At 33.4% G+C, this 14,775-nt stretch overlaps 2 protein-coding genes across 3 annotated transcripts; one reads left to right on the top strand and one right to left on the bottom strand.

Moving 5' to 3' along the window:
* Window positions 1-167: 167 nt before the first annotated feature.
* On the bottom strand, window positions 168-8,198 carry LOC105765924 (protein NRT1/ PTR FAMILY 1.1). Its single transcript, XM_012585204.2, has 5 exons — window positions 8,016-8,198; window positions 2,139-2,253; window positions 1,828-2,045; window positions 1,189-1,745; window positions 168-1,099 (listed from the first exon to the last, which is right to left on the bottom strand). Exons 1-5 carry the CDS (start codon window positions 8,196-8,198, stop codon window positions 169-171), a joined length of 2,004 nt encoding a protein of 667 aa, XP_012440658.2. The 3' UTR covers window position 168.
* A 1,576-nt stretch (window positions 8,199-9,774) lies between these two features.
* LOC105769927 (vesicle transport protein GOT1) lies at window positions 9,775-13,960 on the top strand. 2 transcript variants are annotated; one of them, XM_012590897.2, is made up of 7 exons: window positions 9,775-9,922; window positions 10,054-10,110; window positions 11,264-11,355; window positions 11,462-11,542; window positions 11,652-11,749; window positions 11,841-11,922; window positions 13,696-13,960. In XM_012590897.2, exons 2-7 carry the CDS (start codon window positions 10,080-10,082, stop codon window positions 13,732-13,734), a joined length of 423 nt encoding a protein of 140 aa, XP_012446351.1. In that variant the 5' UTR covers window positions 9,775-9,922; window positions 10,054-10,079; the 3' UTR covers window positions 13,735-13,960. The 2 variants fall into 2 exon arrangements, with proteins under 2 accessions (XP_012446351.1, XP_052486685.1); XM_052630725.1 differs by having other exon boundaries at window positions 9,825-9,922; window positions 10,060-10,110.
* Window positions 13,961-14,775: the final 815 nt, after the last annotated feature.

A 14,775-nucleotide genomic window follows, 5' to 3' on the forward strand; every position in this document is an offset into this window, starting at 1 on the left:
AACTTGTGAAAATCTATTTTAGCATATGATGAAATAGGGAAAGTTACATACACTAACAGAGGAGATGATTTCTTCCTCGCATTTTTACACTAATTAACAAAGCTACGTATACTTCAAACTATAATAACAATAATATTAATATTTTAGTGCAAAAGCATAGAAAGATATTCAATGGGGAAAAACAATGGGGGATCCCTTTCCCTTGGCATGGTCATCTGCTTCTAATTCGTCCTCCATGCCATCCCCTTCATCCCATTCCACTTTGTTCCCGTTCTCAGTTGATCCAAAAGCCCAAATACATAGCAAGTAATAGAAGACATTAATCACACTAAGAGCTGTAAGAAGCCAATAATAATAGTCATAATGACCCTTATTAAGGCTATTTGACACCCAGCTCACTCTTCCATGTGTTTTGGTCACCTTATTCAATATACTAACAATAAGACTCCCAATCAAGTTCCCCACTGCCATGCCAAGGGTAAAAAGAGCCACTCCAATGCTGGCCATGCTCTTAGGGAACTGCGAGTAGTAGAACTCTATCTGCCCAATTGCGTTGAGTCCCTCGGCTAACCCAATCAGGCAGTGCTGTGGCACCAACCACATGGCACTCATGTGCACCACCCCATAGGGATTATCAGCCAATCCTTGTCTTATTGCCGCAGCTCGCCGCTTGCTCTCCACCAACCCTGCCACCGCTGTTGCCACGCAGGATATTATTAAGCCGAACCCCATTCGTTCTTTTAGGCTGAGTCCTTGTGACCGTTTAGTGAACTTGGATAGCAAGGGAACTACAATTCGATCATAGGCAGCGACCCATATCGTCAACGTGATCATTGCAAACACACCGAAGGAACCCGCGGGGATTTTTAATCCTCCAGGAATTAAGTGCCTGTCCATGGAATTAGCTTGGAGCACCGGGAATGACTGTTGGCTTATGGTTACGGCGATGATGATCCCACTAGACCAAATGGGGAGCACTTTGATCAATGCTTTCAACTCTTCCACTTGTTTGACGGTACATAGATTCCATGGATTTAAAGCCCTCCCATCCATGTCTATGTCCTCGGGGCTTCTAATCATACATGCTTTGTTAAGAAACCTGACATGAAATTTGACATAATCAACTATTTAGTACAGTGTTCACAATATATGTATATGTGTGCGCGTGCGAATGCATGTGCATGGTACCTCAATTTTTCTGTGGGTGTAATAAGCTTGGAGCCTTTGTGAAAGTACCATATGGCTCCACCAGATTCCATTGGTGGCAAAACCAAGTCTCTATTGTTCCAAGCGGCTTCCGTGACTTGGGCAAAGCTTGTAAACAAACTCTTATTCGGCATCAACTTGATGTAAAGTGGTGAACCCAATAGGAACATGACTGTGGAGATGAACATGAGCCCTACAGGAACTCCGAAGCCCACAACCCACCCGGCTTTATCTTGAATATAGACAATAACAGTTATTGAAATCATAATCGCAAGTCCGACCGAAGCGTAATACCAGTTGAAGAAGCTCTGCATGACCCTCTTGTTCTTGGGGTTGCTAGGATCATAGAGCTGATCAGCACCAAAGGCCAAGGAACACGGCCTAATGCCACCAGCTCCGATCGACATGAGAACAAACGACCCGAACAGATGTGCCAACTGCGCTGAGTTCGCTTTCACACAACTTTCTGTCATGGGACTGTCGCAATGAGGAGGCCTTGCTTGTGGAAAGACTGCAGTTAACCATAATAAGCTCATTCCCTGCCCACAGCAATCATACATAATACGTTAATAAACCCGTCCTTTGTTCCCTTACGAATTTATAAGAAAATATTTCGCTTACAATAAGGCTGGTGACTGTCCCGAGTGCAATAACAAGAAAGCGGCCAAGGAAAGAATCGGAGAGAAAAGCCCCAAGGATTGGCATGAAATTGGAAATTGCAGACCAGATGAAGAGAACGTTAGCTCCTGTGGCAATGGACATGTGATATTCATTCGTTAAGTACAAAATCATATTTGGTAAAAGACCAAAGCTTGCAACTTTCTCAAACGTCTCATTTGCTGCACAAAAACAATCACGATTTAATCAGCATACAATACCCAAATCCCTTTACATCTTAAAAAAACCAAGAAACAAATCAATTCAAGCCTTACATATAACAAAAGGCATGGTCTTAAGACCACCCAGTTTCCTAGTGACATGCTTCTCTTCATCACCACTTTTCGTTTGATCAGGGTTCTCCATTGATGCCATCCCCTGCTGATGCTGCTGCAAATGCAAAAGCCAGAGAATGAACTTACATGTGTCTTGTAGGCATCAAATATAATCATCTTGGCTACCTAAGTTTCGTCTTATGCTATTAGGTATCAAGCGGCTCTGCCGTCTCTAGTAATTATTGAACTAAACCGAGTATATTCAATATTATATTCCTATAAACTTCGTTGAAATTAAGTTGTTCGTTTTGTATTGAATTATTGGATGAAGTTCATGAGACGAAACAAAAGCTTTGTAATGAAATTGTAATAAATACGATATGTTATGTTTGTTGTAGCCAAGATGTTGATGCATTTTGTGTGTGCACAACTAATTTTTGCCAAGCACGTCATGAACGAATAGATTACCCGTAAAAATGATCTCGCAAATCTAAATATGAAAATGCTTTAGGATATTATTCATGTATATTATGTAGATTTACCATTACCTCAATCAATTAATAGATTCCAGAATTAACATATTATTTCCTTTAATATCTACTATCTACAAAATCTGTATTGATGATACATTTAAAATCTTCTGCGATCCTAAACTTAAATAGTATACATAATTGGTTTTTTTCTCATTTAATATTTCATTTTTTTCCTTCCTATTTTATATTATACTGAATATTGTCATTAACTGCTCCATGTTTCCTAAACATTTATTTTTTAGATTTACCTGCCAAATATATCTATCTTAATAATTAATAATTACCTTAAAAATACGTAACCCTTACTAATAATTTCTTCAATTCCTATTTATGTAAAATTATAGTTTTTTTTTTGACAGATTACATCCTTTGAAGGATTTATTATAATTTCGATAAATTACTTTTTAGCACTTGCCTTTTTGTTTTTAAAGGTATTTCCTGCTTTTTGTTTAAATTTTATATGCTAAATATAAAGTTAGATTTTAAATAAATTATCTGTATATTAAGATTTTGTTTAATTGAATTAACTTTTAATGTTATGATATGAATATTAAATTGTTAAGTTTAAAATATAGTTTTGAAAAACACCACATATTAATAACATTAATCGAATTAAATTTATATTTTTTAAATATAATAAGAGTTAATTACATTCATTGATTAAAGTAGAGCAAAGATAATTACAAAAAAATCAAATATTAACAATTTTAATATTAAAACTATAAAATAACCTCTGAGATATTATTAATAATATTATTTAAATTATTAATAATTAAGTGTCATCCTCCAGACAGTTGGTCATACATGGGCGTATGACCACCCATCAAGGGGACATGAATGTCTTCACTCCTAATGGGGATTGAACCCGTGAATTATGGCCTATAGGTCATCACTTAAGAAAAGTGGTACCTTATGTGTAAATGACCTATGTGCCTTAAGATTGAGTCCTTTGGTGTGCATGTTAATGATTTTCATGATTAATGTTATGCCCTATACTAATGTCACTCCCACGAACTTTGTAGGTGATATCACCACCAATTGAGACACTCTCAATTCTATGAACTATACATCTTTAGGTAGCCTCTTGAGGCACAGTGGCTCTTAGTAGAATACGAGAGGACAAAACCCTTATCAAAGGACAATACTTAACATTGTTGGGAGTCTGACTGATTACATAATTAATATTACACACAATGTTGACACCTCTCCTATAAGCTTTGCAGGTCATATCTCCATGATCTCCACCAAATTGAGGCACTCCCGGTTCTGTGAACTAGGCATCTTCAGGCAACCTCTTAAGGCACACTGATTCTTGATAGAGTACAAGGGAAAAAAACTCTTATCGAGGACAATATCCTACCATTGTCGGGGGTTCAACCGGCTACCTAATAAGCAACACTTTGAAAACTTTTCCCGGAGGACTCAATCCCCTCAACAATTAGCATTCAACATTTTGGAATTTTCATTCAATTAGTAACAAAAATATCATAAAATAAGTTCCAACTTATTATTATTTTTATTCAAAATTTAATTGTGATTTTATTTTTATATTATTATAACTTTAAAATATTTAATATATTTTAATCATGTTCAATTTGTAACATCCCTAAAACCCTTAAATCGTGAACATGGTTAATTAGGGAATATAGGAGTTAGAATTTTTGAAGTAAATAAAATAAGAATTAACAGTGTTAGTAGAGAAGGTAGATAAATACTAGAGGAAATTGAAAAGGCTCATGTGTTGAGAAAAATAAGTCCAAGATATAGACTAAATCATAAAAGAGTGAAAATTGTTGGGGTCAATATGTGAATATTCAAAAGTTGATAGGTTAAAGTGTAAATTTAGAAAAGTTGAAGGACCAAAAGTACAAATGACTCAAAAGTCCTTGTGATACAAAATTGTTAGATGAGGACCAAATTGAATAAGTGGAGAAATACAATGGACTAAATTGCAATTTTACCAAAAGTGAATTTTGATTCAATGATGGAATTGTAGAGAATTATGGAGGGAAAAATGCTCATTTCTCAATTTGGATAATTATCAATTATTAAGGTGTAATAATTAAGGGTCATTTGGTGTTGAAAGATTATTGGCTGGAATAATTTACGATTATTTTATAATTATTTTATTATTAGATATTTTTATTAATTAATTAATTAATGATTAAGTAATTGGAAAAGATGAAAAGAAATCATCTTCATCATCTCAGGCCACTCTCCATGAAAGAAAAAAAAACTTTTGTTTTCTTTACAATTTGATCATTTTCTTGAAATTAAGAGAGAAATCCTTGAAATTACACCAAAAATTTTTAGTAGAATCAAGCCTCCAACAATCTAGTGAACTTTGATTACAAGATAGAAGGTTGTATGCTCATGTTGGAGGAGATGGAAAATCAAACTAAGGTTTGAAATCAAGAGAACAAGGTATGAATATAAAGGTTTTATCATGTTTTCAAGTTCAATCTTGCTAGTAAAGTATAAAAATGATGTTAAACTAAAGATTTTTCATGGAAAGTTTTATGTTCGTGGCATGTTGTTGAATAATGAATTTGAGAAAGTGAATCGAGTTATAAGAAGAAGGGAAAAACAAGTGATTAGAGGTTGGTGATAGGTAAGTACCATTGAATTCTCTTGTTATCAAGGACTAAATTGTAAACTTTGTAAACTTTATAATTGAAATAAGAGAAGTGAAGTGCCTGGAAAAATTAGACATGTGAAATAAGATATTATGCAAAATGTTAATAACTAAATTGTAAGATATTTAGAAATGACTGTAGGTATTAAAAATGTTGGAATGAATCATTCAAGTGAAGTGTTACATGAAAGAGAATTGATTAAAGTGACTAAGTAGTGAATATTGAATTTCGTGGTAAAAAAGAAGTAAATTAAAAGTATGTAAAAACCTTTACGTGTTATTATTTGATAAGTAAAAATGATGTAGTGAGTATGAAATATATGATGTATTATGGACCAAGGATTTAGTGAATAAAAATCTCGTGATTATTGTAATTGAAATTACAATTATTCTTTAAATTGTGAAAATGAGGACTAAATTAAAGAACTACAAAAGTGTAGTCAAATTGTGAAAATCGTGAAATATCACATTTGTGTATAGATAATGTAAATCCAGTGATATTCGAGTGCCTTTGTAGACTAGTGCTGAACTTCGTAGATATAGTTGTCATGCTATAGGAGCCCAAGCACTCCCGTGTTAATCATGATATTCATGACATTGCACTCTGATGCCATTTTATTCTGTTAATGCACTACATGCCCATGTTTCCAACACTCATGTGCTATGTGTATCGTGTTGTGTTCCGTGTATCTATCTTGTTCAACATGTCTAGCATGGGATAAAAAGTTGTGGTAAGTGATTTTTTTATAATAATTCATGTTAGACCGTGAAATGATAAAATAGTGAATCAAATTATTAGTGAATTTTGTAAATATTGAATAACCTATTGATTAATATGATACATTCATGAAATTGTAATTGTAATATTGTTAATATTGAATAAATTAAAGTAATGATAATATTTGAATTCATGGATATTTATTAAGCTATAATGTAGTTTAACGCATTGTTATTTAACACTATAGGTAAAGATCCGATTGAAGCTCTCAATTGTAATAATGACCTCAACACATCTCATCGTATCACCAAGGCTTGAAAGAGAGTATAAAATTAAGCTTTTGGTTTACGTTAATGACATGTACTTAAATGAAACAATAAAGCAGGTGGGTGTTTAGTTGCACTTATACTTGTGATATACGCTATTTTGAATGGGTAATTAGGAGTTTTTGTTAATGTTTAGACTGATTTTGAACAAATTTGGCATTGTTTAGAAATGTTTGAAAGCAAAAATTTCAAGTCCCCTGTCTTGAGTCTCAAGACATGCGAATTGCGCCTCAAGACATAAAAACTTCGAAACTAAAAATCTACAGTAACAATGCCATGTCTCGAGAGATGTTGAATTTTGTCTCAAGACAATAGCACATTCTTCTTGAGATAGGGCAACTTTGAAGCTAAAGTTCTACATTGCTATGACAATCTCTTGAGGCATTTAGGTCTTGATCCCGAGACATACAATTGAAAACTTTTAATTTGGATTAAAAGATACCTAAAATAATTTTTATAAGCTATTAAACTTTATTAATAGTCTAGTTATGCCCTTAAAAGTGTAATGAGACCTTGGAATCATTAATAAAAGCCCAATTTAGTAAATGAATGTTTAGTATAAAATATTCGTTGCTCGAATTTATTCGGGTAAGGAGTGTTACGTAACCATTTGAAAATGTTATTTTTAATTAATCATATTTCATAAAGGCTTAACATATCATTTGGTATTTGAGTTTGACATTTTTTTCTTATGCGGCACTTGTACCTTTTTTTGTCCAATTTGATACTTGTATTTGCCAAAAGTTACATATTCTGATACTCAAAAGTAACAATATTAACTTTTAGGCTTTACTTAGTAGAGTAGAAAAAGAAAATTAGAAGGATTGAAAAATTACCAGAATGGTATACATGATTGGAATCAAAGTAAAGCAAAATTAAACTCGTATAAAAATATGGTAAATGAAAAAACCACTTAACCAACTACCTAAATAAATCAAATATCATAAACATTAAGTAATTACCAAATAATCAAATATGGAGTCATATTAAGCAAACTTGTTAATGAAACAGAAAACATCCCACATGTTCAATCGACTTCATCCGAGTTTCGCTGACTTCACAAGTAAGATTATAACCATGTACAACCTTAACAATTTTATTAAAACATATCCTATTTATTTTAATAAAAATACAAAAAATAGTATAAAAACTTTATCATTATGTCCGGACAAAAAAGGCCTTTAGTAAATATAAAATCCTTTATATATATATATGGAGTTAAAATAATAAGTAATTATTATTATATTGTTTGAGATGTAATTAATTTAGAGTATGAGTTGCTTTAGAAGGCGACAACGAAGGTGGATAGAGAGGTGCATTAACATTAATTTCCACACACTAAAGGTCGGGCCAAAAAATGCATTTGCCATTGGAAATGCCACCCAAACTTCAAACAAATATGTCAACTGTCATTTACACATATGCCTGAAAATGAAAACCACGTCGAACGGTTGGGCTAAACAATCAATATATGCCAATCTATTTCTTGCCTTCCTTCTTTTTAATTATGTCAGTAATGACGTCTAGTTTTTTAATTTATTGGTAAAGTTATGCCAGCTCTGCTATGTGTTTTCCTTTTCCATATTTATAAAAACATTAAATTAAATACCAATATACAAACATTGTGACTATTGTTAATTTCTCAAGGAATGTAGGTCGACCCACTGTCCTTTGAAATTCCGAACAGATTCCCATGCGCCAGCCTTTGGCAGCCAAGTTCACCATGTACGGTGTTAGACCCTCTTCAAATGCAGCGAGTAACGGTGGGCAAAATACTTGCAATTTTAAGGATAACCGAAGCAGGAAGGTATGTGGCAAACAGCTGCCGACTCTAATTTGCTGCTTCATCAGTCATGTCTGGGACTCCAGTTTCTCCTATAGCTTCATCCAATGACCAAAAATTATTACACTTTAGATCGTCCCAAGTTCTTGAAATACAACCCCCAACATATGAGTAATATTCTCTAGACATTTTCATAATGCGTTAAAAACTGGACATAACAATCAAAAACAAAAGGTTTCAAATGGTCATGTAAATATTTTTCTTACCTTACTTAACTCATACTTTCGAAAAATCTTCGCACTTGAACTTACCTTATTTCAAATAACAACTTACTTCAATTATATAATTCTGCTCCTTCCATTGCCTCTCATAAACTTGAAACAAAGAAACATTGCTTAACTTATGGTCAGTGAAAACAAAATATCTCCCCTCTATGGCATTTCTTTTTTTTTTTTTTTTGCACAACACTCAAATTTTGCCTCATATGTCTATTCTCTCAACAAATTTGAGCCATTAATTTGACTTTTATTACATCCAGCTTTTTAAAACTCGATATTTTTACAAGATGTAGTCTTCCCACCCGAATCCTCCTTACAAAATATTGAAATTTGCAGTTCATAAAGGAAGAAGAAGAAGGGAAATAAAGAAATAAAAGGAAGTAAAAAGTTAAAAGAAAATAAATTAAAAAAGAATTAAATTACTCCAAAAAAGAAGGGGTTAGCTGTGCAATTTGACCTAATACTTTCTTTTTTTTGAAATGATGATATGAGATGCCACCTCAGTTTGTCGAGGCTAGAGATGATCATGGGTTGGGCGGCCCGGCCCGACCCGACGGCCCGCCTGAATATGGGAGGATTTTGGTAAAAATATAGGCCCGAAATATGAATTTGGGCAAAAAATGAGGCCCATTTTGCCCGATGCCCGGCCCGACCCGAATATATAATAAATATATATTTTTTATTTTTAAAATACATTTCCCATTTCCCCATTTCCCATTAGACATTTAGTATTTATATAATAAATATTTTTTTTATTTTAAAGTATTTTTAAAATAAATTTTTTTATTTTTAAAATACATTTCCGAATATAATAAATTGATTGCAAAAAGGACGATGAGCACGATGAAGACGATAAGGATGATGTTTCTTCGATTGCTTTTTAGGATACTTCCTTTCTAATTGTTGAAAATTTAATTTAGCTTACAATTTATATTTTGTTATAAAATTAAATATGTTGATTGGTTAATGTACGAATATTCTAGTTGGTTGATTATATTTTACAGGTTTTTTATACAATTTTGGTGTTTATTAAAAAAACGGGCTAGGCTAGGCCGGGCTTGGGCTTAGAAATTTTTTCCCGAGCTGAGCCTGGACAATATTTTAGGCCCATATTTCGAGCCCAGCCTGGGAAGCGACCCGAACCCGGCCCGGCCCATGATCACCCCTAGTCGCCATTAACATTAATTGATGAAAATATAACAAATGAGTAAGGTTTATTGTAACTTTTCAAAGTTTAATGATAAAATCGTAATATAAAATATAGATAGGTGATTAAATGTGCAATTTACACCTTTCTTAGATTGATTTGATTGGGCAATCGACGTGTGTTAAGTTAGCACATTAAGGAATCAACTTAGCTTATTAATTAGTATACATTTTTGTTTATTATTTATCCCAGAAGTCTCTTAAATTTCCCGACAATACAAAGAAATCTTTTTCGAGTTTTCTTATCTCTAATAATTTCATCATACATACTCCTGGTCCTGGCTCTTCTTTCCCTCTTTGATTAGGTACGCGAAATAGAACCTTTTTTTTTTCGCCTTTCACTCTACTCTTTTAGATTTGTATTAATTGTTAGTTTCTCTTTTCTCTTCCGCACACTCTAACTTTGATTCATTCAACTTTCTTTTTCTCTGTTAAGGTTCAGGAATCTCAATCATCAGCTCAATGGCTTCCTTTGAAATGAACGACCGAAAGAGTGAGCTCTTTTTTTTTCCTTGTTGTTGTTGATTTAATTTGTGCTTTCTTTGCTTCTTTTCATTCGGTTAACGCATCTCTGAATCTTTAATCTGTTATTTTAATGACACTTCTGTTGATTTTGGTACTTGAAATATGGTTCAACGTGCAATTCCTAAAAGTTTTAGTGAGATATGGATTTTCTTCTTCTAGTTACTCTGTAGGTTTTTATTGTTTTTATGACTGTTTCCGAGATAGGAATGTGTTCAAATGCTCATTCTATTTTACGTCGAGTCAATTACCGAATAATTTGAATTTTGAAGTGCTAATCTATTTCGAAGTTTTGAATATGTTTGATGCAGTCTAGTGTGAGCTTTGTGCGTACGTTTTCATAAGCCATCTTTACAAATTGCCTTAAAAGAAGCATTAATGGTGATTCTATGATATTGATGCTAGCCAAAAACCAAATTAAAACCTTCTAGCGGATCACTGCTTACCAAATTTGATTTAATTATACGGTAAAATATTTTTAATTAATATGTATCGTTTCAGCTATGTTTTAGTCTTCTCATTCTTCGAAGTTCAAATGCATTAGACAGTTTGTAGGACGCAGTTCTAATTGTTACCCTTATCATGTATTTATTTATTCTCGGTGACGTATGTGCACTGTGCTTAATTGACAGTGCATATTGTTCAAGCCACACAAAGTGGTAGACCCTCTTGCATTTGGATTTTCTGTAGAAAATGCTAATCGAAAACAGCTTAGTATTATGGAATTTTCGTAGGAGTACTTCAAAATGATAATATCACTTTTATATAGTATATGAGATGATTTGGTGAAAAGTAAGAACTTTACCAATGCCTAAGCTGTATGGCATATAGATTATTTAGTTAATTCTGGATTTTTGTAGAATCTAATCTTTTAGTTTAAAGCTAAATGTGTTTGCTGATAAAATTGTATGCTCAATTACATGGATTCTTGAGATTGAAAATGCTTGGAGGCAAGTAGGAGACCTCTGGTACTCTAGCATTTTATTCACATTGACTTGGCAATTGGAGACATATGGCTTTGTTTGTAATCAATATATCTGGGAAAAAGCCAAAGTGACAACTTCTGTTTTTATTTTCATGCTGTTAACTTTCATACATATTAATTCTAGAATTATGAAAAACAGAAATTGGGCTAGGATTAACCGGATTTGGCATATTTTTTTCATTTCTCGGAATTATCTTCTTGTTCGACAAGGGATTTCTTGCCATGGGAAATGTAAGCTAAATTTTATTACATTCTGTCCTCTTTGCACAACTCTTTTCTATTTCCCCCTTAAATCATACTTAACTAAAACTGCCTTCTTTCCTTTTCTGTTAACCAGATCCTTTTCATATCAGGAGTGGCCTTGACTATTGGTCTGAAGTCTACCATGCAATTTTTCATGAAACGTCAAAATTTTAAGGTTTGATTTATCCTCTCCCTCTCTCTTTGTCTCACACATATGCACATCAACACACACAATTGTGTGTTCATCTCTTGTTTTCATTATAATTTATTGCTATTGAATGCAGGGAACAATTTCGTTTGGTGTTGGCTTCTTTTTTGTTGTCATTGGATGGCCTATCATTGGCATGGTATTGGAGGCATATGGGTTTATTGTGCTCTTTAGGTTTGAACTTTTCATTCCCTTGATTTAATAAAAATGCTTGGCTTCTATTAATTTTGCTCTTCTCATTTGGCATTCAAATTTTCTTTTGCAGTGGTTTTTGGCCAACACTGGCAGTGTTTTTGCAGAGGATACCTATTGTTGGTTGGTTGTTCCAGCAACCATATATTAGATCGGTATGTTTTGTTTCTAAGTTAAGTACTTTTGTTTTTAACTTGTAAACTTCTGCTATACATGCATGCTTGTAAATATTATTTTGTTAGTTCTTTGGTTGGTTGTTTACTTGATTAAATCAGTTTGAACTTTTAACAGCTTCCTGGAATAGCCCTAAAATTTGAAATATGAGCAATGATCTTTAGTGATCTCAGAGTATGAAAGAAAGCCAAAAAGTAATCTAAAACTAAGTTCGTATTGAATATTTTTGACTAGCTGAAAGAAATTAGGTCAACATGTCAGCAACTGAATCAGCATCCATTCTTCTTGCTGCAAGTAGTGGGTAAATAGCTATCTATTTCAGTGCGACTGAGATTGGTATATTAGAAAGAACCAGAGCTTAACATTAGATTGTTTAAGTTACTAACTTCATTAAGTGGAATCTTTGTTTGTGATGGTTTGTTCATTTATTGAGATCCTTTTATCCTACCTTCCAAGGGAACTAATATAAACCTGGTTTCCCATCTCTCCCTTTTTCTCTCATGTTATTAGAGGGAATATCTTCACAATATTGCCAAGTGCACATTTAGGTGCTCAGGTCAAGTGTGTTAAGGCAATGATGACTTAAAAGAAGTGATTGTCATACCTGCCCTTGCAGCTCAAGTTATACAAAAAGTGCTTGTGCCAAACACTTAACTGACTTAATTTTTGTGGAATCTTTTATTCAGCAAATGTCAGTCCACCAAGTTATCAAATCGTCAGCTGTCCTTGGGTCCATCTTCTAACAAAAGTTTACCTGAATAATGAGTGAAAGAACTTCAATGGATGGACCATCTTCTTAATTGATTATAAATATTAATGAAAAATATCAATATTTTCATTTTCTTTTTTATAACCATCGTTTCCCCTTGTCTGTGTCATTTAGCTCAAGTCTATGACCCCTCAACTTATAGAATCAGTTCCTTGCTTCATAAGTAAGAGCATAACGATGTGTCAGTCTCAACAATTTTATTGCTGTCCTCTCTTGACAAGGCATTGACTAAGAATAATATAGGAATAACGTTTTGTTGTAATGAGAATCTCATAATTACAACTTATGATTATTTACTTTTTGTAAAGATTATTTATTCCGTGATTTTATTAATATTAAATATGTATGCAAATCTTGTACGTAAAGAATCTGCCTATGACAGTGACACCTACTATGACATGTATGATGTATCACATAGTTCAGTCACTCTTAGAGCACATGTTACTAATTCAAAGGAATCTGCCAGTCCAGCATCTGGTTTTAATTTCAGAAGTATAGATCTTAAGCATACAAAGAGCTTGTAGGCACCGAATGGTGTATGGCCAAGTGGATATAGTCTAACATGGCTTTGGTCTGGTCTTGGGGCGAGCCGAAGACTGTACCTTATTACCACTATTCATGTTATGCTCATGCTGATTGTGTGATTATCTGAAGTGCATGATGACTAAAATGTCAATTTAACTGGCATTGACTTGAAATCCTAGGGACGGAAAACAATTATCAATTTTTTCACATTGTATGCAAGAAAGATACATTTTCTTTAAGAAAATGGCTCTCTCTCTCTCTTTCCTCCCCTTTAGTAGGCTTAATTTTTATTCATGTCAGCTGCTGAAGCGATCGATGGACCACCTTTTATATCTTTCATGTGCAGATCATGTTAACATCATAAAAGTTTATTTTTCATACGCGCATCTATATATTGACTTGCTAAAGTTGTTTGAGGAAATTATTGAACTAATTTTGGCCTTCCTTCTTCTTGGTGCAGTTGTTCGACCGATACCGGGGCAGGCGGGTGCCAGTATAACCTCATATGTATCAGAACTTAACACACTCATGGTTAAGAATAGATGGTTGTTAAATGACTTAAATCTTACTAACTAGGATCCCAAATAAGACACCAACTTGTACAAGTCATAGGATTATCTGATTTTTTTTTTCTTTTCCTTCTTTTAAACCTAAGTTCCCTTTCTTTACCATATCTTGCCTCTGTTGTGCAAAGCTCTTTTATTCAATTTGGGCATTTTCTTCCATTTCTTTGAATCCCGAAACCTGCATGTACAGCATTTAGCTAAAACATTTTGAGTAAGAAGAATACAACAGAAGCTTGAAAATACGAGTTATTCAGCTGAAAACGGTGCATAACAAATATGAGTTATTTCGAGAACAAATTTTGTATCATCGAAAGCATCACCGTTGTATTGGCTCCTTGATAACCCCAAAACATAACCGAATGGGTCTGTCGTTGGGTTAGCGAATGACCTTTTCATATCCTAATTTTGGTAATAAATATGTATATTAACTCGTGCATGAAGAGTGCTTTATTTGATAATAATGTTCATCTCCACAGCCACACGGTATTGTTGGCAGAGTTTTCGGCATTAGACTGTTGCTTACTTGTTTTAATTTTTTTTTTCTCTCTTGCTGGTGGTTCTTGTGAGGATCTGTGAGGTCATATAAATTAGCTGCTATGACTCATGTAAGAGACAAATGAAAATATAAAGTGTATCTATCCAAAGGAGCAAAAGGACAGAGATAATGCAATATTTGAAGCACACACCAACGTCATACTTATGTTACGGGGTTAGAATTTAAGTCTTGCAAACCGTATGGCTTTAGGCAGAAACTTAGCTTCAAATTTGTTTAAGTCATCCTAACTATTGAAAGTGTGAATTCACAAAGGAAATTATCTAAGGCACCGAAATAAAATGGATGTTTGAGTAAATGCTCTCAAATATATTTAGTCCAACGGTACAAATTGAATTATATCGATGGCTGAGATTAGTGTTTATTTACAAGATGTCGTAAGATATTTAAACTCTATGCATTCTTATCATTTAGGGTTTAT

This window comes from Gossypium raimondii, chromosome 5, assembly GCF_025698545.1.
Source record: "Gossypium raimondii isolate GPD5lz chromosome 5, ASM2569854v1, whole genome shotgun sequence".
Classification (NCBI taxonomy): Eukaryota; Viridiplantae; Streptophyta; class Magnoliopsida; order Malvales; family Malvaceae; genus Gossypium; species Gossypium raimondii.